Source organism: Actinia tenebrosa, unplaced genomic scaffold, assembly GCF_029948245.1.
Source record: "Actinia tenebrosa isolate PJP-AT-01 unplaced genomic scaffold, QUT_ActTen_1.0 PGA_scaffold0__85_contigs__length_37466705, whole genome shotgun sequence".
Lineage (NCBI taxonomy): Eukaryota > Metazoa > Cnidaria > Anthozoa > Actiniaria > Actiniidae > Actinia > Actinia tenebrosa.
In genome coordinates this window covers 3,092,696-3,118,774 of record NW_028292569.1, presented here as the reverse complement: position 1 = coordinate 3,118,774, position 26,079 = coordinate 3,092,696, and the positions used below count along the sequence as shown (strand labels likewise).

At 38.7% G+C, this 26,079-nt stretch overlaps 5 protein-coding genes across 12 annotated transcripts in view; 3 read left to right on the top strand and 2 right to left on the bottom strand.

Moving 5' to 3' along the window:
- LOC116291816 (uncharacterized) overlaps nucleotides 1-2,083 on the top strand; it is a 4,722-nt gene extending 2,639 nt beyond the window's left edge. Inside the window, exons 9-11 of the mRNA XM_031699030.2 lie at nucleotides 376-525; nucleotides 1,131-1,193; nucleotides 1,302-2,083. Of these exons, the coding sequence (XP_031554890.1) occupies nucleotides 376-525; nucleotides 1,131-1,193; nucleotides 1,302-1,407 (319 nt within the window). The 3' untranslated portion in view covers nucleotides 1,408-2,083. The remainder of the gene's footprint in view (nucleotides 1-375; nucleotides 526-1,130; nucleotides 1,194-1,301) is intronic.
- LOC116291814 (retrovirus-related Pol polyprotein from transposon 412) overlaps nucleotides 1-8,638 on the bottom strand; it is a 15,626-nt gene extending 6,988 nt beyond the window's left edge. For 2 of the 7 annotated variants that reach the window (XM_089026210.1, XM_089026211.1), the window contains exon 1: nucleotides 6,208-8,638. In XM_089026210.1, the coding sequence (XP_088882336.1) occupies nucleotides 6,656-8,638 (1,983 nt within the window). In that variant the 3' untranslated portion in view covers nucleotides 6,208-6,655. Of the gene's footprint in view, nucleotides 1-692; nucleotides 798-2,075; nucleotides 3,623-3,976; nucleotides 4,134-5,327; nucleotides 5,466-6,207 lie in introns of those variants that run through there. The other 5 variants (XM_089026215.1, XM_089026213.1, XM_089026214.1 and 2 more) reach the window with 5 other exon arrangements.
- On the top strand, nucleotides 4,900-26,079 carry LOC116291786 (glycerol kinase 5). Of its 2 annotated transcripts, XM_089026217.1 has the most exons (18): nucleotides 10,725-10,858; nucleotides 11,176-12,175; nucleotides 13,184-13,277; nucleotides 18,890-18,965; nucleotides 19,110-19,203; nucleotides 19,716-19,805; nucleotides 19,915-19,956; nucleotides 20,319-20,456; nucleotides 20,791-20,864; nucleotides 20,983-21,043; nucleotides 21,456-21,582; nucleotides 22,367-22,471; nucleotides 22,559-22,609; nucleotides 22,812-22,855; nucleotides 23,379-23,482; nucleotides 24,353-24,415; nucleotides 25,314-25,447; nucleotides 25,729-26,079. In XM_089026217.1, exons 3-18 carry the CDS (start codon nucleotides 13,220-13,222, stop codon nucleotides 25,872-25,874), a joined length of 1,407 nt encoding a protein of 468 aa, XP_088882343.1. In that variant the 5' UTR covers nucleotides 10,725-10,858; nucleotides 11,176-12,175; nucleotides 13,184-13,219; the 3' UTR covers nucleotides 25,875-26,079. The 2 variants fall into 2 exon arrangements, with proteins under 2 accessions (XP_031554856.1, XP_088882343.1); XM_031698996.1 differs by lacking the exons at nucleotides 10,725-10,858; nucleotides 11,176-12,175 and adding an exon at nucleotides 4,900-5,080.
- LOC148913256 (uncharacterized) lies at nucleotides 13,604-15,563 on the top strand. The gene is made up of 2 exons (XM_089026218.1): nucleotides 13,604-13,941; nucleotides 14,265-15,563. Exons 1-2 carry the CDS (start codon nucleotides 13,727-13,729, stop codon nucleotides 14,680-14,682), a joined length of 633 nt encoding a protein of 210 aa, XP_088882344.1. The 5' UTR covers nucleotides 13,604-13,726; the 3' UTR covers nucleotides 14,683-15,563.
- LOC148913255 (uncharacterized) lies at nucleotides 15,504-18,597 on the bottom strand. Its single transcript, XM_089026216.1, has 2 exons — nucleotides 18,253-18,597; nucleotides 15,504-17,842 (listed from the first exon to the last, which is right to left on the bottom strand). The coding sequence occupies exons 1-2, from the start codon at nucleotides 18,580-18,582 to the stop codon at nucleotides 16,535-16,537; spliced, it is 1,638 nt and encodes a 545-aa protein (XP_088882342.1). The 5' UTR covers nucleotides 18,583-18,597; the 3' UTR covers nucleotides 15,504-16,534.

The window sequence follows — 26,079 nt, the reverse complement described above, 5'->3', positions numbered from 1 at the left end:
GGTGGATTTCTCATTAGCTAATGTTGTTCATACCACCAACATGGCTTCCATCTTTTTGGCATTTGAATCCTTTGGAAATACTTGCAAATGATGAGGCATAGCAGGAGTTGGTTAGTTCATGGTTCTTGGAGATACAGGTCCACAGTTTGATCATCAGGATCTCCATGTCTCTTAATCTGTCTAGCTTCTTCAGCTTAGAGTATTATTTATAAATAGAGCATTCCCTGATAAAACAGGGTGTAAAGCATGCATTGTCAATACCAGTCACTTTACTTTTTTTTACTTGATTAATAATTCTAAGTTTTTCCCTTACAATCACAAAATATCTTCAACTTTAAAAAGTTGGGTGCGTTATTAACTATGCATTTTCTTTAGCTTTGGAGGCGCACTGTTGCCTGGTGAAGGTGAAGCTATGGCAGAATATGTAAAGATGGGAAAACGTATTCCACGGCGTGGTGAAATTGGGTTGACATGTGATGAGATTGCATCTTTTGAATCTTCTGGATTTGTAATGAGTGGTAGCAGGTATGTAGCAGACTTCCCATGGACCTTAGTCATTTATGTTCTTTATTATTTACTTCACTTATATTAGAGGAGTTCTACAGACACCAATGTTGTTGGGCAGAAGCAATGCATCTACAGGAGTTTTCATTTTTCAATAAAAGTAAAAAATTCTTTTTACAATAACTTACAAATTTCTCACGCGCTGATTGGTTGTTTTTTATCATCAATTAGAGGTCAGACAGATAAAGCTGATGTCAAAGAGCGCGTGCTCTTTCCATTGGTTGTTTTGATCACTAAAAATGAGAAGTTTTTATCGTTTTTGTTATTGTAAAAAACGAATAGACATCAGTTTTTTTTATGTGTCTGTCCTCTTATTGACAATAAATTTCGTCATCACATTGTTAAAGCAGTATGCGGATGCACTCGGCTACACCTCATGGATCTACACTACTTTGACAATGTGATGACGCAATTTATTGTCAATAAGAGGACAGACACATAAAAAACTCATGTCTATTTGTTGAATTTCTTTCCCCAATGACATGACTGCTATGAAATCCCTCATTACATTATAAGTTCAAAATAGTTGCCTTCATGTTTAAAGTGGTGAATAATTGTTTTTTTAGACACCGTCGAATGGAGGCTGTACGTCTACGGAAGGAAAACCAGATTTACAGTGCAGATGAGAAGTATGTTACCTCTTTATAATTAACTTTTTTGCCTTATTGATTTTTCAACTATTTCCATTATTTATTTTGTTTTATTTATTCAAAATTACTCTTTCTTTTAATCTACAGGCGTGCATTAGCAATGTTTAACTACGAAGAGCGATCCAAGAGAGAAAACAAAATTCTGTCAGATTTCAGGGAGCTTGTTCACCAGAAAACAAAGGGAAAGAAATAATACTGCCAATCTTTGGGTTTATGGTCATAAAATCTATAGAGAAAGACACTTAGTCACCCTAATACTCTTATCCTAGATTCATTTCTGTTTTTGATATTAATACTTTGAGAGGTACCAGAGATTAAAATGGCCAGCCATCAGATAATGTCCAGTCAGAATTGGAACTTGTTGGACCAGATTTTATCTTGCCAGCCATTTGTACCAATAAGGGTGAGCCAGGAACAAGCTATGACTGAGTTAAGACTACTTTGGTTATTACTATGACCAGTGACTGACTGGTGGTTATTTTCAGCCCTGGAGGCATCAAGGGTTTTGGATTCCACCTACATGTATAACAAATTACTAAATTCGGACAAAACATCAGATATCTTGAAGTTATTAAGATTGCAGGGACATGGAATTGACATGTTGGGCATTGGATCAACACGACAGAGTATCTAAATATGTGTCTGGTTGTGCAGTGGATGCAAAATACGAAAATTGCATGAAAACAAATAGCTCTTATTTAGTCCGAAACACAAACATAAAATCTATATCACATGCAAAGTATGGTATACATTTTTTTTATTGTATTAATCATTTTGTAAATATGTTATATACTGTAATTTTATTCCATTTACATGTAATAACAGAAACACAAGAAATGATAAAGAAAAATATTAGACACTTGTGATTACATTGTTTATCTACTTTTAATTTATCATAGTGAATATAATTGATACTCTCATTCTAATTTAATAATTCAGGTGCACAGAAATAAATGCTTGTCGTTTTTGGGGGATTAATTTCTTTTGTTATAATTGTGGAATTATTAATTTGCACTTTCAAAACTAAACAAACTGGATATATTACGCAAAACGTTTGAAAACTAAGAAAACTTATGTCTCACTATCACTCCCTTGGTCGGTATCAGAGGCAAGGACAAGCTGATTTTCTTTTTCTAGGCTTTCGTTCACAGATTTTATGTCATTCTTAGTAGGTACATCCTAGAAATCATGATGAAAACTTGGTAATTCTGGGTCTTTTTGGATTTGTTTGCAAATCTGCCTTTGATTTTTTGTCCACTCTGTGTACCAAAAATATTCAGACTCTTGGGTGGGACTAGTCATGTAACTTTCTTCATTTTCAATGTCTTTCTGATACAGTTCTCTCAGATGCTTCCTTTCTGTCTTAGAACAGGCCCCATTGTCACACATCACTTCATTAGGAACATCTATTAATGCTTCTCTAGAGAAAGGATTCATATTACTGTTCTTTAGGTGATCTCTATTCCTTGCATTCTCTGATTTGTCTTCTTTGTAATCATTCTTTTCATACTCCCATCCACATTGGCTCCCTAATTCAACTCCCTCAAATACTTCTGACTCTGGAATACACACATCATTTTCATCCAAACTTTCATTTCTTATTCTATGGCAAGTTTGACGAAGTTCCTTTGATTCTGGTAATAAATTTTGAATTTCTTTGCTTTTTGTTCTTTGTTCTTTGACCCATTCTGTATATTGAAAGTTTGATTCAGTCCAATTCATGTCTGATTGAAGGTGATTTGAACTCTTACACTGTTTAAATTTCTTGCTCAAGCTTACTGTCCAATCTTTAGATCTTGGTTCAGATAACACTTCATCATGTGAATCATTCTGTAACTTTTTACACTTTGATTTTTGCTCTAAGGCCCACTGCGAAAAACGAAACTGAGACTCTGTGTCAGAATTGATCTCATCAAAAATATCTTGGTCATATTTTTTGTTCAAATTACTAGAACCTGATAATGAACTTCCACCAGAGTTTGCCCATAGCTCTGTTCCTTTTTCACTTATACCAGGACTATTATCTTGAAGCTCCTTGGATTTTCTTTTCTGTTCATCAACCCACTGCGTATAGTGGAAACTGTCAGAATCTTTTTCATCATCATTATTGAAACTACTAGGAAATAGACTCAAAGGACAAGTTGGAGATTCAGCTGTCATGGATTTCAATTTCTTTGAAACTGGACTTTTTATTACATCATCTTGACTTGAATTAATAAATGGTTCATATTGATTTGTTGTTGTGGTATTGAATTGATGTAAACCATGTAAATCATCATCAGCAGATGAGCAGGGCTTTGACACTTCAATTGGCAATACTCCACTTATATTAAGTTTGTCTGTCTCATTTTGAAGTCTTTCGCTTGAAGTTATGCCATCATCCCCCCACAGTTGCAACTCATCCTGGTCTGTGGGAATCAAATCGAATATCAACATAAATTCAAAGTCGTGTGGCATTAGCTATGGAATGGAGCCTACTACTTGAGGTGTGTGTGTGTCTTGTGTTATGGCTGTATGGCTGTATAATGCATGGGGAGGGGTGGAATGTAGGAGAGAGAGTGCTACAGATATCAATTAATGGTTTTAAATCACGCACTATCCAAATATCCTGTAACTTGATTGGTAGAAAATGAATATCCTCACAGGTATCTGGGTGTGGTGGGGTGCAGGTAAATAGCTCTAGGGTATGGAGGGAAAGGAGGGGGAGGGGGTGTTAATGCACGAGCAGAATTTAGAAATTACTCTTATTGGTTCCTACCAACCTGTAGTCATTTTGTGTCGTCGTTTTGAAATAGGAGTCGTGTAGCTTTGCAACACATCTTTTTTCCCAAGTCCATCATCGTTTCTCTCTTCACTTTCAGACTTCTTGTTTTCTTGGTCCTTTGAACCAGCAGGCTTAAAAAACCGCTCTACTTTAGCCTGTTTTACACGAGATAACATCTCTATAAGTCTAGGAGACATTGGTGTGCTAGAGATACTAGTAACCACTCCTGGTAGGTGGTCGGTTTTGATGACTGACTGCTTCTTTCTTCCTTTACGTGTTCCTCTTGCATTTTTCTGCTTTAGTGACTGAGCAATTCTTCTCGTATTCTTAGTTGTGAGCCACTTCCCACACCCTTGATCGCTTCCTTGATTGCCGAACATTTGTGCAAAGTTTGAAAGTTCTTTCAAGTCTTTTAGAGCAGGAAAGTCCAAGCAAAGAAAGCTACTAGTAACTTAGCTCGAAAACAATACTATTTTCTGTTACTAAAATTAAGCTTAAAGTATCACAACTGTCCATGAATTTTTGTTTCCATAAATGCTTATTAAGGAAATGTAATCAATAATCTAAATATATCAAATATTGATTTTTTATGTTTTGATTGAAAAGCCCGCCATCATATCTTTTGGGAATATTCAAAATGGCGCGCCAAATTGATACCAGTCTATCTCGGCTCCAGAATATAATAAACTAGGGAGGGGAGGGTTGTCAGATATTTTTAGCGAATCAATCCTTAAAAAGTCATTAATGCAAAATTGGATTGAATTATAGGTTAAGAAAGTAGATTTAAATACATATTTTTAAATTGTAAGTAGTTTTGAAAGAAAAACTAATAAATTGTGCTTTTGATGTAGAACAAAGATATCCCCTCATACCACCCCCCTTGGCAGTCTTACGTGCTCGATCACTCGACTACACTAGCAAGCCATCAGTATGATATTGACCCCGAAATAAAAGGGTTGTTTGAAAAATGAATCTCAACAAAAGTACAAGTGAACACAAAGAAAAACCATGTAACATCATCGCCGTAGACGTAGGAACTACCCTTTTAACATGTCATCTGTTTGATAAATCCGGCATTTCTAAGTACAATACTACAAGAAAGGTAAAGTGTCGTTGTTATGTTGTCAAGTGGTTCTCGTAAACATTGCATTGGCGAACCGATTTTTACTCTGCCTTTAATATAAAGTTGATTGAAAAGAAAGCTATACGGTAACCAACTTATTCATTGTTCTGTCTTATTGAATATTAAGCTTATATAACTATAAGAACAGACGTAATCTATTTGATTATAAGTCTTGTTATCAAATGTACAGTTGAACAAAGTTCAAAGTACGTTGTGATTAACCTCTTTTATTCATTTTGTAACCGGCGGCAAGGCGCTCAGCTATGAATCAGATTGCAAGTGGTTTTGACAAAAGAATTTATTGAAAAATTCACACAACTTTACAATACTCGAAAAAAAACGGGAACGAGATTACAGGATATCTCTAATGAAAACAAGAAAAATATTTACAATGAGATAAAATAAATTTGTAGCTTATCTAAATAGCTAAAAAGTTATGAATAGAATACAGTCTTGCTAGATATAACTAGAAACGGAAATACGTAAATTACGTCACAGGTAATTTGAATATTGCATACTGATTAGCAGTGTTTACAATACGCGAGTGAAAATTACTAGGTTGCAAAGTTTAATGTACAAGTCGGTAAACCGTTTAAAATGAACTAAACCAATGGAAAAAAGCAATAGGAAAAATTGACTAGAGGTTAACTATGGCTTTAGGTAAGTATTTTAACCTTTGTTTATGACAAACTAAGAATTACACGGTTTACTGAACACGCGGTCGCGACAATGACCTTGAGTGTAGAGTTTAAGTAGCGAACAAATTAAAGGTTGGAAAGAAAAGGTCTTTTATCCCGCAGTTAAGGCTATTTATCGTAGTAAAAAGGTTAAACAAGCGAGTAAGGCGGTAGCGATCCTATAGTAAACGTTTTAAAGAGTTTAAAAGACAAGATACACTCAGCGTGATTACTAAATTACTACTGCGTGAATAACTTTGTACTAAATTACGCGCTAATGCGACTAGCATTACAACAACATGAAACGAATGCTTAACAAATATATAAATAATCTAAGCTATAAAATATAACGACTAGTTAACGATATTAACATAGATTTGTCCTAAATCTATCCTAGGTATAAGTGTAAAAGGCTTCAAAGATTCATACCTTTACATCGTAGAGAATTCCTTGTCTTGATATGTGCAACGTCTTCAAGAACTTTTACTACACTGATTTAAGCTTAGTTTGGGCCTATTTTTATGGAAAAACCTGCATTCTTAAGACCTTACACATCCTATGCAAGGTTGCACGCCCTAGGCGCAAACAGGATGTCCCAAACACGAACTTACGTAAACAAGCGCCAAACCTAGGCATGACTCACTGTAATGTAATTACGTACGGAAATTATTTCTTGCTTACGCATTTTCCACGCAAACGGTTAACTAAAGAATTACATTCCTATGTGTACACGAGGCATTCCTAATTAAAAATATAGATTTATGACTAAATAATTACTGTCCAAAATAGTGTCTTTTGACTCTGTCACACTTGCCCCTCCTTTTTGTTTGCTTCGTCCTCGAGCAAATTCAGGAACAATGATACGCAGGTGGACTCGTCAGTGCTGAAGTGCGGATCTTGGAAGATTATAGAGGTTGCTGTGTTGGCCTGCCGTTGTCCTTGTGGAACGTCGGAGTACAGGTGCAGCCAGTTCTTCCTCAGACGCATCATCACTATCATCATCATCATCAGGTTCAGCTGGTTCTGTCATTGGTTGAAAGGCGATTGTCATTCCTCCAATGTCATCTTCTTCATCTGATGATTCTGGCGATGCAGTACATGTTTGTCTAGACCTGTCAGCTTGCTTGTGTCGTCCTCGTATCTCCAGCATTGGTCTTGGACACACTTGCATTTCTCCTTGACTAACAACTTTATCTCCTCCATGTCCATCAGCTCTTTCAACGACATATGTATTGTTGTCTCTTCGTTCGACGATTTTGTACACTTGGTTGTCCCATTTATCTTGAATCTTGTTTCTTCCTCTGACTTTACGGTTGCGAAGGAGTACTCGCTCTCCAACTTGTAGTGGTTCGGCCAGTGCTCTGCCCTTCTGGTCATGGATCTTCTTTCTGACGGTAGCAGCTTCCTTCAAGTTTTGTGTCACAGTGGTATAAGCTTCTCGTAGACGAGTCTGGTGCTTGGTAATCCATTGCTGGTTGTCTACTGTCACTTGTCTGTCATCATCAGGAAGTAGAATGTCCAAAGATAGCTTTGCATCTCTACCAAACATCAGGTAGAAGGGTGAGTATCTAGTCGTTGCATGTGGCGTAGCATTATAGGCGTAACATAACTCTTTCAGGTGTTCAGGCCACCTTCTTTTCTTTTCTGCTGGTAGAGTTCTTAGAAGCTCATGTAGTGTACGGTTGAATCTTTCGCACTGCCCATTTCCTTGAGGATGATAGGGGGTTGTCCTTGACTTCTTAATTCCATACACTGCACACAACTTCTTGACTAGTTCTGCCTCAAATGACTTGCCTTGGTCAGAGTGTATTCTTTGGGGGATTCCATACACAAGGAACCATTCTTTAATCAGGGTCTTGACTACGGTTGTAGCTTTCTGATCACGGGTAGGTACAGCAATTGTAAACTTTGTGAACACATCTGTTAACACGAGGACATTTTCTCTTCCATCTGTTGCAGGCTCAAGCAAGGTAAAATCCATCGCTAGCACTTCCAATGGCCTAGTAGCTAGTAGGCTGCCCATCGGCGTCTTGACTGGAAGGTAGGATCCTTTGGCAATGACACATCTTTCACAATTTGAGATCCATTGCTTCACATCTCCTTGCATACCGGGCCACCAACATCTTTTCCTCAAGAGCTGTTCTGTCCTGTCTTGTCCTTGATGTCCACATTGATTGTGCGCACCCTTCAGTACTTGTGATTTCATTGATGTGGGGAGTAGCAGTAACCGAAGCTCACTTCCCTGTCCGACTCCTGTACGGCGGTAGAGAACTCCATGGCTTTCCTCAATCCTGTTCCAGTGACTAAGCAACTTCCTTGTATCCCTTGTCTCTTGTTGGCTTTGCCTTTTACTTGGCCGACGTCCAAGGTTTCGGTAGTGGAGGAGACGACTGATACATGGGTCCTCCTGCTGTAGTCGTTGGATCTCTGTGAGAGGTATGGTTGGGAATGAGGTTGCTTGCTCCTCCAGTGCACTTGTCTCTGTGTTGCTTATGAACGCTGCTGATACCATCAAATGTTGACGTACCTCTTCTGGTAGGTCTGTAGTATTGGTAGAGTAGGCTAGGGTGCTTCTTACTTCAACTGTGGTTGGTTCTTCATCTCGGTTGATGCGACTTAGAGCATCTGCATTCTGGTTGTGACGTCCAGGGCAGTACTTGATGGTGAAGTTGAAGTTTGCTAACTCTGCAGCCCACCTCTGCTCCACAGCTTTCAGCTTACTCTTTGACTGTAGGTATGTCAGCGGGTTGTTGTCTGTGTAGACGACAAACTTCGATCCCAGCAGGTACTCCCTGAACTTCTCACATACAGCCCACTTCAAGGCTAGTAGTTCCAGCTTCCTCGATGAGTAGTTCTCCATGTTTCACTCTCCACCTCTCAGGCCTCGGCTGGCATAAGCGATCACTTTGACTCTTCCGTCCTGTTCTTGGGACAGCACGGCTCCCAATCCTTCGTTGGACGCATCCGTCTCTAGGATGAAGGGCTTGGTGTAGTCCGGGTAGGCCAGCACTGGTGCTGAGGTTAGTAGATTCTTTAACTTGTTGAAGCTCTTTTGGCACTCTTCTGTCCACAGTACGCCAATCTGCTTCCGGGTGGTCTTGTTACTTCCTCCGCTCCCGAGCTCAGCAACTAACTTGTGCAGCGGGCCTGCCATTTGAGCGAACTTGGGGACAAATCTTCTGTAGTATGACGCGAAACCAAGGAATGATCGCAGATCGCGCACTGTCTGGGGGACTGGCCACTCGTTAACTGTCTTTGTCTTTTCAGGGTCTGTCTCGACACCGTCAGCAGAGACCACGTGCCCCAGGTAGGACACCCGATCTCTGAAGAGTTGACACTTGGTTGGTTCAACCTTTAATCCATGATGCTTCAGCTTACTGAATACCGTTTCCAACCGCTCAAGATGTTCTTCAATGGTGGATGAGAAGACTATGATGTCGTCCAGGTAGACCATCAGGGTGCGAAGTATGTCCTCTCGGAAGACTCCTTGCATCAACCTTTGGAAGGTCGCTGGGGCATTCTGTAGTCCAAACGGCATCCGAGTGTACTGAAACAAACCCATGGGCGTTGTGAACGCAGTCTTGTGCTGATCATCAGGATGGACTTCAACTTGATTGTAGGCTGATGCCAGATCTATGGTGGAAAAGTACTTTGCGCCACGCAGTGCCTCCAGTGATTCCTCTATCCTTGGTAGGGGGTACTGATCACGCTTGGTTTTCTGGTTCAGCTTCCGGTAGTCGACGCACATCCTCAAGGCTCCAGACTTCTTTCGTACAAGCACTATTGGGGAGGCATAGTTACTCTCACTTGAACATATCACTCCTTTTTCTAGCAAGTCTTGTAGATGCTGTTGCACCTCCTGGTATTGGTTTGGAGGAATCCTTCTGTAACGCTCTGTGACAGGCACATCATCGTCTGTGTAGATGCGATGATATGTTGTCTTTGTACAGCCAAGGTCCTCCTTACATGAAGCGAACACCTCTTCATTTCTTTCGAACATCTGGAGAGCTTTCTCCCTCTGAAGTTCCATCCCGGGGAAATGTTCCAGGGTAATCCCGTGAGGGGGTGTCTGTATCCTTTGCCAACGTACTTTGCCCACAGCTTCCCGTTGGGGTGGCATCTGAGGGTCAGCACTAAGGTTACAGCACACTGTCACCATGTTATTCTCGTGTAGGAACTCCAACTGCTCTCCTCTCTTGACCATCTCTCCATCTCGCACAATTCCAATCCGCGTCCTCGGCTTTAGCCATATGTCCTTTGCCGTCTGGTTGGCAACTCTGACATAGTAACACGTCTTGGTAGTATCCACGAGAGTACTGGCCACGGTGAGGTTTCCTTCTACTGGTACACCAAGGGGTTCGATCACAGCATCAGTGCCCCATGATGGGCCTGTGACCAAGATATCAGATTCTGTGAAAGCAGGGACCCAGACTTTGTTTGAGCCGGCTACTTTCACGAACCCAGTTTTACGTTTACTCTTCTTCTCTTCATCTTGCAGGATCTGTTGGTATTGGGGCACCTGCCCAAGAACGTTGGTTCCCAGTAGGCCAGGTACCCTCCTCTGCATTACTGTAGTGGCTGCTGTGTCCTTCGTGATGAAGATGCCGCACCCAGGGACCACCACTCCTCCAATCTCTACTTTAGCGACGATATATCCAATGTAAGGGATGTCCAAACCGTTAGCTCCTCGCAGCTGCAGTAATCTTGTTTCAGGGTGTAGGTCTCCTAGGGTTGGCTGTAGCTTTTCCCTGTAGAACGACTCGGTGATGAGGGTAACCATGGAGCCCGTATCCACTAAGCTTTTCACAGGTACTCCGCCAATCCTCGCCACCACTGTGGGACTTGTCCCGACAAACTTTTCGTTCTGAAAAAGAGAGTTAGAGCCACTACAGTTCCTCTCCACGGCGTGGCTCACTGCCGTGGAGAGCTGGAGTTTGACTCCTTCTGTGGTGCTGCTGGTGCCTTGTCTTTCAGGGGCTTTGGGCAGTTCGGCCGAAGATGTCCAAGCTCGTGGCAGTTGTAACATCTCCTCGGACCACGTGGGGGACTTCGTGGTGGTGATGGGCTTGCTAACTTCATGGTAAGTTGGGTTAGCAGCTTCTGCTGCTCATCCAGCAATTTTTGTTGCTGCATGAGCCTCTCCACCAGGGCCTTCTGTCCTGCTGTAAGCTCTTGGATGGCATTTACTTGGTTGCTCTCCACCAACACCTCCTTGGCTGCTGCATGGCGATGTGCTCCTCTATCTGTGTCTTCCGAGCTACGATAGGCCTCTTGCCTCACCTCGTTGAAGGTCTTCTCGGGATGTTCTCTGATATAGCGCTTGAGATCCCTGCGCAACAGGTTGTCACGCAAGTTCTCAACGAATGTGTCTCTGAGGTTCTGGTCCTTGTTTTCCAGGGCTCCTACGTGTACTCTGGTTATGTGCTCCGCCATCGACATCAGGGCATGGGCAAAGTCCTGGATGGGCTCCCTGTCACCTTGTTTTCTGGCGAAAAACCTCTGGAGAAGCTGGGTCTTGGTGAGCTTCTCTCCGAAGACGTCTCTCAGAATCCTGAAGAAACCCTCCGGGTCTGTCCAGTCATCCGCAGGCCTTAGTCGAACTTCATCTCGAGCCGCTCCTTCTAAGCTATGGTACAGGAAATCCACCGCCTCTTGAGAAGTTAACTTCTGGGCAGCCACAGACCTCTGTGCATCCGCTATCCAGTCTTCAAGCACCTTGTCGTCTCTGCCACCAGCATACTTTCTCAGCTTCTTCTCCCTTGGCACTGTCACTTGTACCACTGGTGCAGGAACAGGTTGGGCAGGGGGTCCTCCTTCAGCCTGCATGCCATCCAGCTGTGCCTTGAGTGCAGCCAATTGCTCTGTGAGTGCAGCCACAGCTTCTTCCGCCATGATTTCAATCTCGTTCCCGTTGGTAAATAATCAGTAACTACTAATGTCAACTTTCTTGCAATCCCACTTCTGACACCAAAAATGTAACCGGCGGCAAGGCGCTCAGCTATGAATCAGATTGCAAGTGGTTTTGACAAAAGAATTTATTGAAAAATTCACACAACTTTACAATACTCGAAAAAAAACGGGAACGAGATTACAGGATATCTCTAATGAAAACAAGAAAAATATTTACAATGAGATAAAATAAATTTGTAGCTTATCTAAATAGCTAAAAAGTTATGAATAGAATACAGTCTTGCTAGATATAACTAGAAACGGAAATACGTAAATTACGTCACAGGTAATTTGAATATTGCATACTGATTAGCAGTGTTTACAATACGCGAGTGAAAATTACTAGGTTGCAAAGTTTAATGTACAAGTCGGTAAACCGTTTAAAATGAACTAAACCAATGGAAAAAAGCAATAGGAAAAATTGACTAGAGGTTAACTATGGCTTTAGGTAAGTATTTTAACCTTTGTTTATGACAAACTAAGAATTACACGGTTTACTGAACACGCGGTCGCGACAATGACCTTGAGTGTAGAGTTTAAGTAGCGAACAAATTAAAGGTTGGAAAGAAAAGGTCTTTTATCCCGCAGTTAAGGCTATTTATCGTAGTAAAAAGGTTAAACAAGCGAGTAAGGCGGTAGCGATCCTATAGTAAACGTTTTAAAGAGTTTAAAAGACAAGATACACTCAGCGTGATTACTAAATTACTACTGCGTGAATAACTTTGTACTAAATTACGCGCTAATGCGACTAGCATTACAACAACATGAAACGAATGCTTAACAAATATATAAATAATCTAAGCTATAAAATATAACGACTAGTTAACGATATTAACATAGATTTGTCCTAAATCTATCCTAGGTATAAGTGTAAAAGGCTTCAAAGATTCATACCTTTACATCGTAGAGAATTCCTTGTCTTGATATGTGCAACGTCTTCAAGAACTTTTACTACACTGATTTAAGCTTAGTTTGGGCCTATTTTTATGGAAAAACCTGCATTCTTAAGACCTTACACATCCTATGCAAGGTTGCACGCCCTAGGCGCAAACAGGATGTCCCAAACACGAACTTACGTAAACAAGCGCCAAACCTAGGCATGACTCACTGTAATGTAATTACGTACGGAAATTATTTCTTGCTTACGCATTTTCCACGCAAACGGTTAACTAAAGAATTACATTCCTATGTGTACACGAGGCATTCCTAATTAAAAATATAGATTTATGACTAAATAATTACTGTCCAAAATAGTGTCTTTTGACTCTGTCACAATTTATTTATTTATTTTGTTTTTTGTCTTTTGGGATTGAAAAGATTTTCCACTTTTCCGATAGTACTAATACAAATAAACCCTAATCCTTTCATTCAGAAACAATACCTTAATAAGCTTGTGCAGCTAAGTGCATGTACGAAGCCTTATTTGATTTCTCGTTTTTTTTAAATATATAATCAGATAGAATTGCTGCATCCAAAGCCCGGATGGGTTGAGATGGAACCTTATCACCTATGGGAACAGTTTCAGGATATCATATGGGAAACTATGGAAGGTATGAACTAATACTGAGGAGTGTGACTAGCCCTTTGATGATTTTTCCAAGAATGTTCTGGAAAAATCAGACTACATTTAACCTGAGGCAAGGAGGTCCTTTATATTGTAGATATGCAATAGCCATTCTCATTTTATATATATGCGATTTAAAGGACAACTGACCCTCCAAAATGACCCATTTTTAAGAGGAACTACATCATTTGAGAAGTCCAAAAATCCAGTTTTTAAAGGGGATAGAGCATCCATTTTTCTAAAACAATTTTTTGAAAACATCGCATATATCGCTCTGGTGGCCGCCATCTTGCGCTTTTATCGCGGGCTCAGAAAAATAGCGTAATGACGTCACAACGTCACAAGAGTTCAAGCTTCCAGTTGTTTGCCTGACTTCTTCCTCAGTTTCTTATACTTTTTACTCAAAAAATACAACTTGGTCATCAAATTAAAGGCATGTCAGAATCTAATTCTTCTTCCGAAGGCTCGGACAGCTCGGGAGACGATTTCGCTCAAGAATTTTTCGGAATGGACGACGAATTTGGTTTACGGCCGTATCAGTTTGAACCAGAAATAGAAATCTCCTCAGATGAAGAGTTCAGAGAAGGATCTGACAGTGACATTATTGAAGACGATGAACAAGAGAACAATCGACTTACAAATTCAGATTGGTAAGTCGTACTTCTGTCTTATCACAAAACTGAACTACATATCCATTTTATATAAAATCGTATCTTGCCACTCGTGTTCTTGCAATATGTTCTTTAGATATTGGTATGCATGAATCCAGTTTGCGACCAAAAGCAATACCAACTTTCACAATTTTAATTAAAAACATGTTTAAAAACATCGCTTGATAGTCAATAAGTTATATACTGCAGGATATAGATACAGGGATATAGTTGTGTCACAAGTTGTGTATGTATATTCTCACTTGGGACAATCGTTGATAATGTTCAAAGATACTAAGAATTGTTTTATTTCTGTTAAATAGGTGTACCTGTGGTAGCTGCCAAATTATGGATTCAATATCTGAATGCATTTGTTGCCAAGAAATCGAAAAAGTGGTTGCAACATGCCAGTCTGTTGTTGAAGATGGAGATGCTGATGAACCACCACCATGCATTACTCAACATCCTGGATTCTTACCTGTTTGTGCCAATAAGTATGTTCTTCGAACCGCATGGGCTCAGTACAAACAGCAGTACAGTAATGCGTATGAAGGCCCAGAGCACAAGCAGTACAGACACATTGCATATAGGCAACTAGCAAGATGGTGCTGGGGAGTTCTTGGAAAGGAAGTTCGGGTTGTTCTGCCCTCTTGTGCTGTCATGTGCATCAGAGCACACTTCCCTCCCCCTGGACTAGAGGAGGACTTTGAATTTGAAGGTTTTCACTATGCAGATGATTAGCCTGGCCTAAAGTTACATGGAGTTATTATATACATTTTATTTATTCCTTACTTCATTTCATATACACAGAGTGGATTTTTTTCTATCAGGATTTCTGAATTGATAAATTGAAAAGGAAAACATGGAAAGGCTGAGACCAAAATGTATAAGATTAGTCATGAATTTATTTTTAGATGAAGTACATATAGAAAGTTGTTTATATAAATGTTTTCTAGGTTTTGCATATTTTATTATTTAAAAACAACTACACCTAGACAAAATATCCAGCTGAATAGAGAACCTAGTGTACAAAGCACTAGTGGACAAAATCATGAGCTAACCAAGCAAATTTTGCAGTTATACTAGACATGGATAACCAATATTTCCTGGGCACCAATTTGTCTGAAAACAAGGCTAGTCAGTATTGTTTATAAAGAATTTGCCTTGAAGTAGCATGCTATAATGGATTCAAAAATTGTGCTAAATGAAAAAAATATTCCCTTGGTGATAGAATCCCACCCCATCTTAGAATCTCGGTACTGACTAGTCTCATTGTCAGACAAATTGGCACTAGGAAATCTTGGCATCCAGGCTTGTCAGCCATTTATGGCTCATATATTTTTTTCCCAGGCAAATAGGCCCTTTGCAGCTCAGTAATCATGTGCTGATTAATTCACTGAGAGCAAATGAATGAACATCTTGATTCCCATGAGTGAAAGCGAAAGTCACTATTCAGCTGGAATTTTTTCTATACTACATTCATACTGGGAGAGACCCCATATATAATGGAGCGTAGATAGTTAAAGAAAAGACCTTTTAAGATTTCATTTAAAAGTCAATCGTTTCCTAAGTGGTAATGATATTTTAATAAAATTTTCATCTGAACATCTAAAAACTGCAAACTTATCTACCACTTTAATCAGGTCCCCTTCACATTAATTACATATTTTGTTTATAGCAGTTTTACTTGGGTCTGTCATGTACCTTCCCATTTGTAGAAGCATTGTAATTATTACCAGTAATGAACACAACTGTTCAAAGATGAGGGGGATTGGGACGACAGGCTTACTTGACAGTTCTTTCAAAACAGCTATTCACTAGAGTACAATCACTAAAAGAGTGCCAATGATGCTTTGCATTATTTTCTACTAAATAGTGTTAATTAAAAATAGGAAATGGTTAGAATTAGCATCACTTAACACTACACATTTTAGTGTTTTTAGTCTCTACTACATTCCATTTAAATTAATTACCTAGAAAATCTTGACCGGTGTCGTTCAATCAATTCCTGTTTGTCTGGGGCAGGAACACTAGCAATGTTTCTTGGTAATTCAACCTCTTCAATTGGGTCAACCCCTGCAGCCTCCATGCCACCCTCACAAATTTCAAGTACTTTCAGTTGTAGCTCAGGGAGGAAAGCATAGCTTTTTCTTTGCAAGACTGGCTTAACAACCCAGCGCTTGTGCATCTTAGGGAAGCACTCATGATAACGAGCTTCTCCACTCCTTGGGCCTTTTTGAACAATTGCTTGAATTCTAGCTGTATTGAAATTGTTGTCAATGGCAGCAAGTTGAGTACGAGCAACCATTCCCTTGTAAGAGAAGTGCTCTCTTTTTGAGCAATACTTCAGCATCATCGAATGATAAACTTCAAGCCCTCCTGTGTGACAAAAGTCGGTCAATCTTGCCAAGTCATTAAGTAACTTTGGTTGAAGGACAACCTCTTCTAGGGCCACATGAGCTGGTGACCCCGGCTTGATCCAGTGTGTGGTGCGCACTTGTCTGCGGGTTAGGGGAGGATGGGCACACTTTTTGAATACCTCTGCATCCTTCCAGGAATGCTTGTTCACGCAATGGTGAACAACAGATTTCCACTACTCTCTCAAAAGTTGTACATCCCCATTACATGTAGCAGCACACCACCAAAGATGGTTTGAAATGGATTGTATCCAGGGTGCCAGCTCTTGGTTTTTCTTCAATTTTGCTTTCTTGTTCAGCTTTTTTACAATTGACTTGGAAAGATGCCACACATCATACTGGTGTTTGATGTGGCTAAAATCTTTTGCCATAGTGCTGGTGATGGATGTGTGTCTGTCAGTTGTGATACATTTTATACTGACCGTGTCTTCTAAAGTGTTCAAACACCTTAGAAACCCCTCTTTCTCCATAGCATTGGAGCTGGTTACTTCAGAGACTTGAACAATGCTGAAGGTGGCAATTTTCCCTGTGCTTGTCTCCATCATAGTATATGTGCCATATTTAGCACTATGGCCAGGACTGTCACTTCGGCCATCACCATTGAGATTTACTATGTCCTTATTTGACAGCTCTTCAATTACAGCAGCCTCCTCTCTCTTCCAAGCATCATTAACAACAGGAAATAGGTAACGTTCCTGATGTCTGTAAAAGACCCTCTCACTCAGAAATTTTAGGCCAAGACAGGATGCAAAGTTTTGAAGTCTGGTAAAAGTATTACCAGTAAATAATATTGATGAGGAAATCAACAAGTTCCCAATAGCTAAGCGATTTAACATTGGCTGTGAGTACCATGTCAAAGCATGATGTTTCATACATATAGTTGTCACAATAAGTAGGCTGCCTTGACATACAAAGTTGACATCAGCGACAGGTGCTCCACAGCTTCTACAAAACTTGAATAACTGCTGCAAACAAGAGTTAAATACCAAATATTTAGGTTCTTTGATATGGTTTTCAAGAGTTTTATTGCAGTCTTTGTTTTCTGGCTCTAATTCACTGTCCGCTGTTGAAACTGTCTCTTGCGATGAAACAATGAAACCATCATCATCGTCACTTAGTGGGAGTCCCTCTTCCTCTGAAAACAAAGACTTTTCTGACTTTTGTGGAGACACTGTTGGCATTGACTTTACTGGTGAGGGGTGATAGCTAGTACTGTAGCTGTGGTCGTGGAAGCTCACACTGAGTATTTCATCTCTACTGATGTTTGGTGAAGGGGAGGGATTGTAAACTGTTGTTGTGTCGGCATCTTTATAGTATCCAGGCTCTGTCTGAGTTGATACAGTGGATGTTACAACATATCTACAACCAAGGCAACACTGAACACCAATCTCCTTACAAAGTGGTTCAGGAGAGAACTCTGGTGTTTCCATACTTGGTGGATCTTCACACGAGGGATTTATTGTGGCACATAGCTGCTCCACATTCTTTGAAAATACAAAAATAAACAATGTTTTCAACAATACTATAAACCATTCTTCGAGGCCTACTTTACCTTAAATAATACAAAATAAACATATTAACCAACAATGCTATAAATTATTCTTCCGTGGTCATTTATCCAAGCAAATTTGGAATATTACGGCAACATTGTTATGGTTTACGAATAGATATCAAATGTAAACTAAACACGTGCAAATAACCATTTTGAAAATTTCAAGTATCGATCAAATATTACTAGCTATACTTATGATTTTAAGCAACATTTCATCTATGAAAGCATAAATAGCTAATGATTGATGACTCGCTTCGGTATGCATTAATAAGTCTTTTTCATGAGTGATTATTTCGAAAAACAATGTAAACTATGTTATGTATAAATGACATGTTATCTCACCTCTTCGTTTTGTTTGCGTTTGAGCCGGTTCTCTGATGTAGCTCTTCTTTTAGCTGGCTTGCAAAAATTGAATACTGACGGAACAGCATCGCTCTTTAATCTCCTCTTCCTTTTTATCCCGGTTAACTGCTCCATCAGATCCACTTCAAAGCATGAATCCTCGAAGTGATCGCTGCAAACGTAGCAGTTCTTCAAAGGCGGCAGGTTCTCTCTCTTTATCCGCGCTATCCATGCCTTCTGAAGAGCTATTTTGTTAGGAATTTTGTGGTAGCTAACAGACTCAGTTTTGGAAGAATGGTTGGTGCATTCTGGCACACAACAATGGACCATCTGGATTAAGAAACTTACTCTAACTTAGACTATTAAGAGATCGACTAGCACTCGAAATATACAAACTCAACAAGTTTGGAATGCAAGCTTCACGTTGTGACGTCACGGCATTAATGCGGTAATTTATTGCGGGCTCAAATATGGCGCTCTTCTATTGCTATTTTTCGCGAATTGATTATTTCTTTTCGGCGACATAGAAGCTGTATCAGAGTTCAAAGTTGAATTTATGTGATCTATGTACGTTGTAGTTTTATATGAAAAACGGCAATTTTTGGGGTCAGTTGTCCTTTAATTCAAAACTTTACAGCTGAACAGATTTCTCCAGAAGATGTGACAGCACTTGGAATATCAACGCAGCGAGGGACATTTGTAACATGGGATAGGTATGACTTTCCATGCTGTAAAAATCCTTGAAAATCTTAGTGAATTCTTACTAGAAAACCATGAAACATTTTGATGTATTTTGAAATTTTTTAAATATTTGTATGAGAGGTATTCGTAATTATTAAATGAAATGAATTTTTTAGGAAAACTGGGAAACCACAGCATAATTTCATAACATGGCAAGATCTTCGAGCAAGTGATCATGTAGAAAACTGGAACAAATCACTTGCAATCAAAGTAGGTTTAGTGTGTTGTTGTTGCCTTGATTGCTCATTATCTGTGCTGTCCCTTGTTAATTTCTCTCGTCCCAATCCGTTGATTCTCTCCATTAATTCTCTTTATCTATTATTTGTTTCATTCTTTATCCAACTATATTTCATTCATTATCCAACTATACATCCATCTATCCATCCGTCTATCCATCCATGCATCCATCAGTCCATCCGTCCATCCATCCATCCATACATCAATTCATTCATCCACTTATCCTAGCTTATATTATAGACTCTATCCATACAAATATCCATCCATTCATTCATCCATTTGCACCTCCATCTGTCTATCTATTTACTCACTCAATTGTCCACCCATCCATCTATTCATTCCATCCATCTATTCATATATGTATCCATTAATCCATTCTACCATTTCCCTATCCATTTTCCAATCCATTTGATCTTTCCTTTTTCCTTTTCTCCCTTTATGATTTTATTTGTCCATTTGTTAACCCATTGATTTGTTCCATTAAGAGCTTACATGCTGGTTCCAAGTTTATGCACATGATATCAAGACGTAAACAGTTCTTGGCTGGGAGTGTCCTGAACTTTTCTACTCAGCAGGTTGAAACAATTCACCATACAAATACATTGCATATCATGGCAATTGAATTTTTCAAGCCTAATCTTTAAGATTATGATTGAATTTTATTCTTTTATATTTGGTTGCTAGGTAATTATGAGGCTCCATTATTTCCTCAAAAACAATCCTGAGGTAATTCTATTGGTCAATGCTGAAACGAGCAAGGGACTGGGACTCATTAGCAACACATTCACCCAAACCGTACACTAGCTCAATAAATATTTGACGCTTTTGAAAGCTTGTAACTATTATTCTTCTAGTCAATCAGGACCAAATTTGGCAGACTTACTAATATTGTTTAAAAAATGCTTTCTCAGATGATAAAATTTGTTTGCTGATTAAATTCAAATTAAGAGTAAAATTAATGTAAGATTAAATTCAAATTCAAGGCTAGCCCTAGTCAATTGATTATTACTGCATCAGCCAATTATTCAAAATAGCAATCTCACATGGCTAGAATATAAATTATAATGTTTTTTTTTCATTTATTGCAGTTGCAAAGAAAGGCAGAAAATGGGTCGTTATTCTTTGGTACAATAGATACTTGGCTCCTCTGGAAGTTAACAAGAAATAAATACCATATTACAGACTACTCAAATGCTAGTTCCACTGGGATGTTTGACCCCTTCGTGGTAAGACATGCTTGACTTGACTTCTATAGAGATATATTTTGAGGTCAATAAGACCCATTCATTTCTTCATTCATTCGTTCATTCATCCATTCATTCATTCAAGAATACTTCTATCCATTCATTCATTCATTCATGAATACTTCTATCCATTCATTCATTCATTCATTCATGAATACTTCTATCCATTCATTCATTCATTCATGAATACTTCTATCCATTCATTCATTCATTCATTCATATTTCCATTCATTCATTCATTCATCAATTCATTCATTCATTCATTCATTTTATCTATTCCCACTTAAAGACCAGGTATTTGATGTTATTTTTTTAGATGGAATGGAGTTCTATAATCACAACTGTATTAAATATTCCAGCATCAATACTACCTAAAATTGTTGATACTAGGTATGTAAACTCACCTTATATTCTTTGCAGTGGGATGCTCACATTTTCCTCCTATGCTAACCATAGTCTAGATATTTTTGAGAATCTTTGTCATATTTATTTCATTTTCATACCCTAGTGGTACAATATGTGATACTGCTAAAGACATCTTTGGAGCTCCAATTCCTGTTAGAGCAGTCGTAAGTACATTTTATCATAATGCGCATTCTTATTGGTTTAAAAATAATAAGGGAATCATTTTTTATCTTGAATTTATTATTAACACGTTAGAGGTAGACCTGAGATATTTGGGGAGGGTACTATACAATATCAATACCTACATTACTATTTGACTAGAAGTTAATAATAATTATACTTTTAATGATCTATAATTCCATAATTTTTAATGAATACTGTGAGTAAAACGAAAACATCAAAATTCCTTTAATTCCATTTACAACATGCAATAATAATGAATGAATGAGTCCTGCAGTCTTTGGTGTGGTGTGCTACTTTGTCTACTTACCACACACCCCTACCCCACCCTTCCTCCTCCCAACATTTGTTTAAAAGGTCTTGTGACAGTGTATTTTCCTATGTTTTTGACATTAGGTTGCTGATCAACAGTCAGCTATGTTTGGTCAGTGCTGTTTTGATGTTGGTGATGTCAAGTGTACCATGGGCACAGGAACATTTATTTGTGTCAACACAGGAAAATATCCTCATGCATCAGTAGCAGGTAGATACACAGTCTTACATCTAAAATTTATACTCCATCTTTTATCAGGGGTGCTTAACATTTACTCAGAAAAATCAGAAATTCCAGCTGGAAAACAAATTAATAACATGCATCATTCCATTTCCTTTTTTTTCTTGAAAAAAACTCGTTAATTCACTTTTACTCCTCTTTTTGGTTCTTTTGATAGATGCATGTGAGCTGACGTGTCCCATTTTTTGAAAGTCAAAGTTTCCCACTCTTTTTTTACCATTAGCTAATGAATTTCTAAGTGGATGGTTTGGTTTAAATGGTAATCGCCCCTGGGCTTCATCTTCTAAGCTTAAGGTGTCCCCAAATAAAAGTGAAACCCTCTACTTTTTATACCAAGCATAGTAGGCATAGGGTAGAAAGGGCAATGCAGCTTTTCCTGACTACACTGTTTGGGTTTACCAAGGCTAGTGACTCAAATATAGTGTATGCTTTAGACATGGAAAACTTTAAATTTTATCAAACCCCTGAAACATTACCTCTGGGCTGATCAAAGTCAGGGCATGGCTAACTCACAGATCAAACCCTGAAACATTACCTCTGGGCGGATCAAAGTCAGGGCATGGCTAACTCACAGATCAAATAGGGATTTAGCTAGTTAGGTTCTACAAAGGGAAGAAAACTGAAAAACACAGAGAAAAATCCTCAAATCAAGCAAAAGACCTAACAAGTTCAAATGCTAATTTGTGACCAGTCTTTTGGTCCTTGATATAAGTTTTCAGGTTTAAACAAATTAAACATTCTCTTCTATTCATAGGTTTGTACCCATTAGTAGCGTGGAAAATTGGATCAGAGTTAGTCTACATGGCGGAAGGGAATGCTTCAGGAACTGCTACTGCTATTGAATGGTCCAAATCAATGGGTAAGTATTGCATAGAGTATTATCAATTACATTTTAAAAAATATTAAAACATGAATCGTCATAAATTTATTATCTATTCTTTGGTAGGTTTTTTTGATGATGCTAGTCAAACTAGTGATATGGCATTTTCTGTAGAAAGTAAGTAAAATAAGTGTGTTTTTTTTTTGTTTATATTGTTGCTGATGATATTGTTGTTGTTATTGTTGCTGCTTATTTCAGGGAGTAATTTTGATTGTGCGAGAGGAGGGAGAGGTTGACATCTCCACACCCTACCCCTGTCAGTTATTTATCTAGTTGGATCTTGTTGTTTTAATCTTGTGGTTTTTTCCTTCTTTAATAGGTTCTGATGATGTCTATTTTGTCCCAGCTTTTCATGGCTTACAGGTTAGTGTGCACTGAATGTGTTTTAGAAATAAATTTAGGAATAACGAAAAAAAAGGAAGGACTATTTCTTTTTTTCCTATATTTTTCCCTCCTTAAGTTTCCTTCCTTTCACATTTCAATAATATTGCACATTTTTCAATTCACTTTCAATTCACTTTCAATTCACTTGTCTCCTTTCTATTTGAAATTATATGTTTTTAGTTATATCTATGCCATCCTTACTTAGAAGGCATTTCTATGGGGGGGGGGGGGGGGGTTGGGTTCCTAGCAGAGGTCAATTCATCACAACGTTCAGGAGGTTACAGTATATATTTTTACCTTGAAAAAGGCTATGTACAGCCTTGTGTGGAATGGGAGGATTCCCCTACAACCCCTTTCCCCCCAAACCCAGTCTCTTGTGGAATATGAGGATTCCCCTAAACCCCCCTCCCCCTCCCCCAAACCCAGTCTTGTGTGGAATTGGAGGATTCCCCTACAACATTTCCCTGTCTAAGCCCTTGCTGTGTCTGTATTGGTTTTTCAGGCTCCAATCAATGACAACAAGGCCTGTGTGTCCCTGATGGGAATAAAAGCTTCCACAACAAAGAGTCATATTGTAAGAGCAATTCTAGAGTCCATAGCATTTAGGTAAGACATCACAACTAATTTTATTGAATCAGCGTTTTTTTAGAAATTATCAATTCTATTTTCCAATCTATATCAAATGAAAGTGCATACAATAAAACACAAAACATTGTAATTGACAAAAGAAAAACTAATATTACAATATACAATTACAAACTTGACTTTAAAGAAAAAAGAAAAGAAAACGTTGGCACCTAAATCTATCTGCATATCATAACTTATTTTAGAGGTTTTTCTTTGGAATCGATCTTCCTAAAGTTCTTCACTTCTCTGCCCTCCCCTCCACTGCCTTCCCCTCCCCTCCACTGCCTTCCCCTCCCCTTCCCATCTCATGTTTTTAATTCTTCCTTATGGTATCAGGATTGCTGTCAGACTATGATATGGATTATGCTATCTTCTTCCCTTCTTTCACATTTACCGCCAGACGCCCGCTTGTCGGGTTCGTTTATCTTTCACTTTATTTCGCATCACGCATTAAGCGACTTGAAAATCACTAACGCAGTCACACTCACGCATGTTCTGGGCAAAAACAAACGAAAATATAATATTGATGAATCCCATAGGGTTTTTCGTGTATTACTCAATCATTTTCTTTTGCGTCCCTCGTAACATCGACTTTCTTTTAAAAGCACTCACTAATGTTCTAAAAGACCACGAAAATATAATATTGACGATTTACTTGGGGTTTTTTTTGCGCATCAATTCGGGCCCGGTGGCGTATTTGGCGCAAAAAGAAGCTGAACGTCAAACTTGATCTGCGCTGGTTGAAAAAGACGCCCATTTTGTCAACCCGAAGCCCTGAACTGAAAGGAAGAGTATAGTAAATAGGACAGATAAAAGTATTTTTACATATTTTTATGTACTGCAATACAGGTTTATGGAACTGTACGAAACTGTCCTAGAAGAAACTCAAGTTCCTGTCATGTCATCAATAAAGTAAGTTAAACACTGCGATGTCCAAATTTTGTTACGGTCAATCCAAGCCTCCCCTTTGACACGTCATCCACCGCACACTGACCTTGGGAAATGTAACGTAAACGAATGACTGCACTCTAGAATGGTAAAATTCTTGTCGTTTTGGTTTAATGCTCAGCAACTTCAAAGGGGCGTCCTCATTTATCAAACGATAAGCCCGCCTGGAAGTGGGTCGCCACGTTCGAGATATTAATATTCTAGCATAAAATAACATGAAATAATTCTAGCATAGAATAAAATGTTCAAAATAGACAGTTTTCTCAAGGTTACGTGCGCATCCAAACTTAAGGAACTTGACGGACCACGATACCAGAACACGAGCATTATCATACATTGCTATGATCTTTTTTTCGATAAGAATTCTTAAAATTGGTTACTCTCCTCTTTAAATATAAAACTGTCTTCTCAATTTTACTGCGTTTTTCAGTTTTGTGGCCCGTTAAGATGGATGCACACGCAACCTTAAGAAAACGGTCTATTGCATTATAATAATACAATAACATTATTAAAGAGGGATGTGCAATAACCTATTAAAGTTTCTAACTAACGGTTCAATGTAGTGAACTGACTAGCATTTCTACCAGAATGTTCTTATCATTGCCGACTGAAACTTACCAATTATTCCTACCAATAAATGCATTTGGTGATCGACGCGTTTGTATAATACATGAAGTACCAAACAACTAAAGGTTCGCAACTAGATATCGAACGTGGGCTATTGCTTCTCTAAGCAATCGAAATCTTGCGGACGTCCATACTGAGTTTTCTTAAGTCTATGGCACAATTTGAATTATTTTTTTCCTATCTTACTTTCCAGTATTTTTTATTTTAACATATAATTTTCAAATCGTTATCTCAGGGCAGATGGTGGCGTTTGTAATAATGATTTTGTGATGGAACTGACTAGTAGCCTAACTGGACAAAGTTTGGATAAACCTTCTCAGACTGAAATGTCTGCCCTTGGTGCGGCATTCCTTGCCGGGATGGCATCAGGTAGGATATTCATTCACTCATTTTTTCGCTTGTTTCATTCACTATTTGTTTCATTCCTTTCTCTTCCTTTGACGCATCATCTCACTTCATTGTGGGTTGCGAGCTCTCCCTTGCCCTCCCCCACCAGAAAGAAATGTAGCACGTGTCATTTATAGACCTTTCGGTAGCATGCCTCCTCTACCCTTTCCCCAATAATACATCCGACACTGGGATGCATAAATCCGACCCATAAACTAAAAGAAAGGCTGAGTTTTGAAAAATATCTCTGCGTTTTCATATAGGTGTTTGGAAATCACGCGACGAACTTAAAGCAATTCGATGTACGCATGCGCTATATCAGCCCAAGGCATCCATTCGAGAAAAATACAAGAAAACGATAAAAGAATGGAAAGAAGCCGTACGAAGAAGTAGAAACTGGTATCCATAATTATAATTGAATTATTTATTTAACATTAAAAGGGAACACCCGTACTCTTACCTCTTGGGGGATTTTTTAAAATTTTCTTTTACATTCTTTTCGAAACTGGGTTTTTTAAAAATCGGTTTGACCAAGTATTTATATTGATATAATCATTTTGTATTGTAAATATTATATCACAGGAAATGAATAAAGTTCTAAATATTTGCGTCAA

Coding starts and splice junctions, on each gene's coding strand:
- LOC116291786 (XM_031698996.1), top strand. CDS start 4,946: ATGAATCTCAACAAAAGTACAAGTGAACACAAAGAAAAACCATGTAAC. Junction 19,204..19,715: donor ACAAATCACTTGCAATCAAA/GTAGGTTTAGTG, acceptor TGTTCCATTAAG/AGCTTACATGCTGGTTCCAA. Junction 19,957..20,318: donor TCCTCAAAAACAATCCTGAG/GTAATTCTATTG, acceptor CATTTATTGCAG/TTGCAAAGAAAGGCAGAAAA.
- LOC148913256 (XM_089026218.1), top strand. CDS start 13,727: ATGTCAGAATCTAATTCTTCTTCCGAAGGCTCGGACAGCTCGGGAGAC. Junction 13,942..14,264: donor CGACTTACAAATTCAGATTG/GTAAGTCGTACT, acceptor TCTGTTAAATAG/GTGTACCTGTGGTAGCTGCC.
- LOC148913255 (XM_089026216.1), bottom strand. CDS start 18,582: ATGGTCCATTGTTGTGTGCCAGAATGCACCAACCATTCTTCCAAAACT. Junction 17,843..18,252: donor AACGCAAACAAAACGAAGAG/GTGAGATAACAT, acceptor GTATTTTCAAAG/AATGTGGAGCAGCTATGTGC.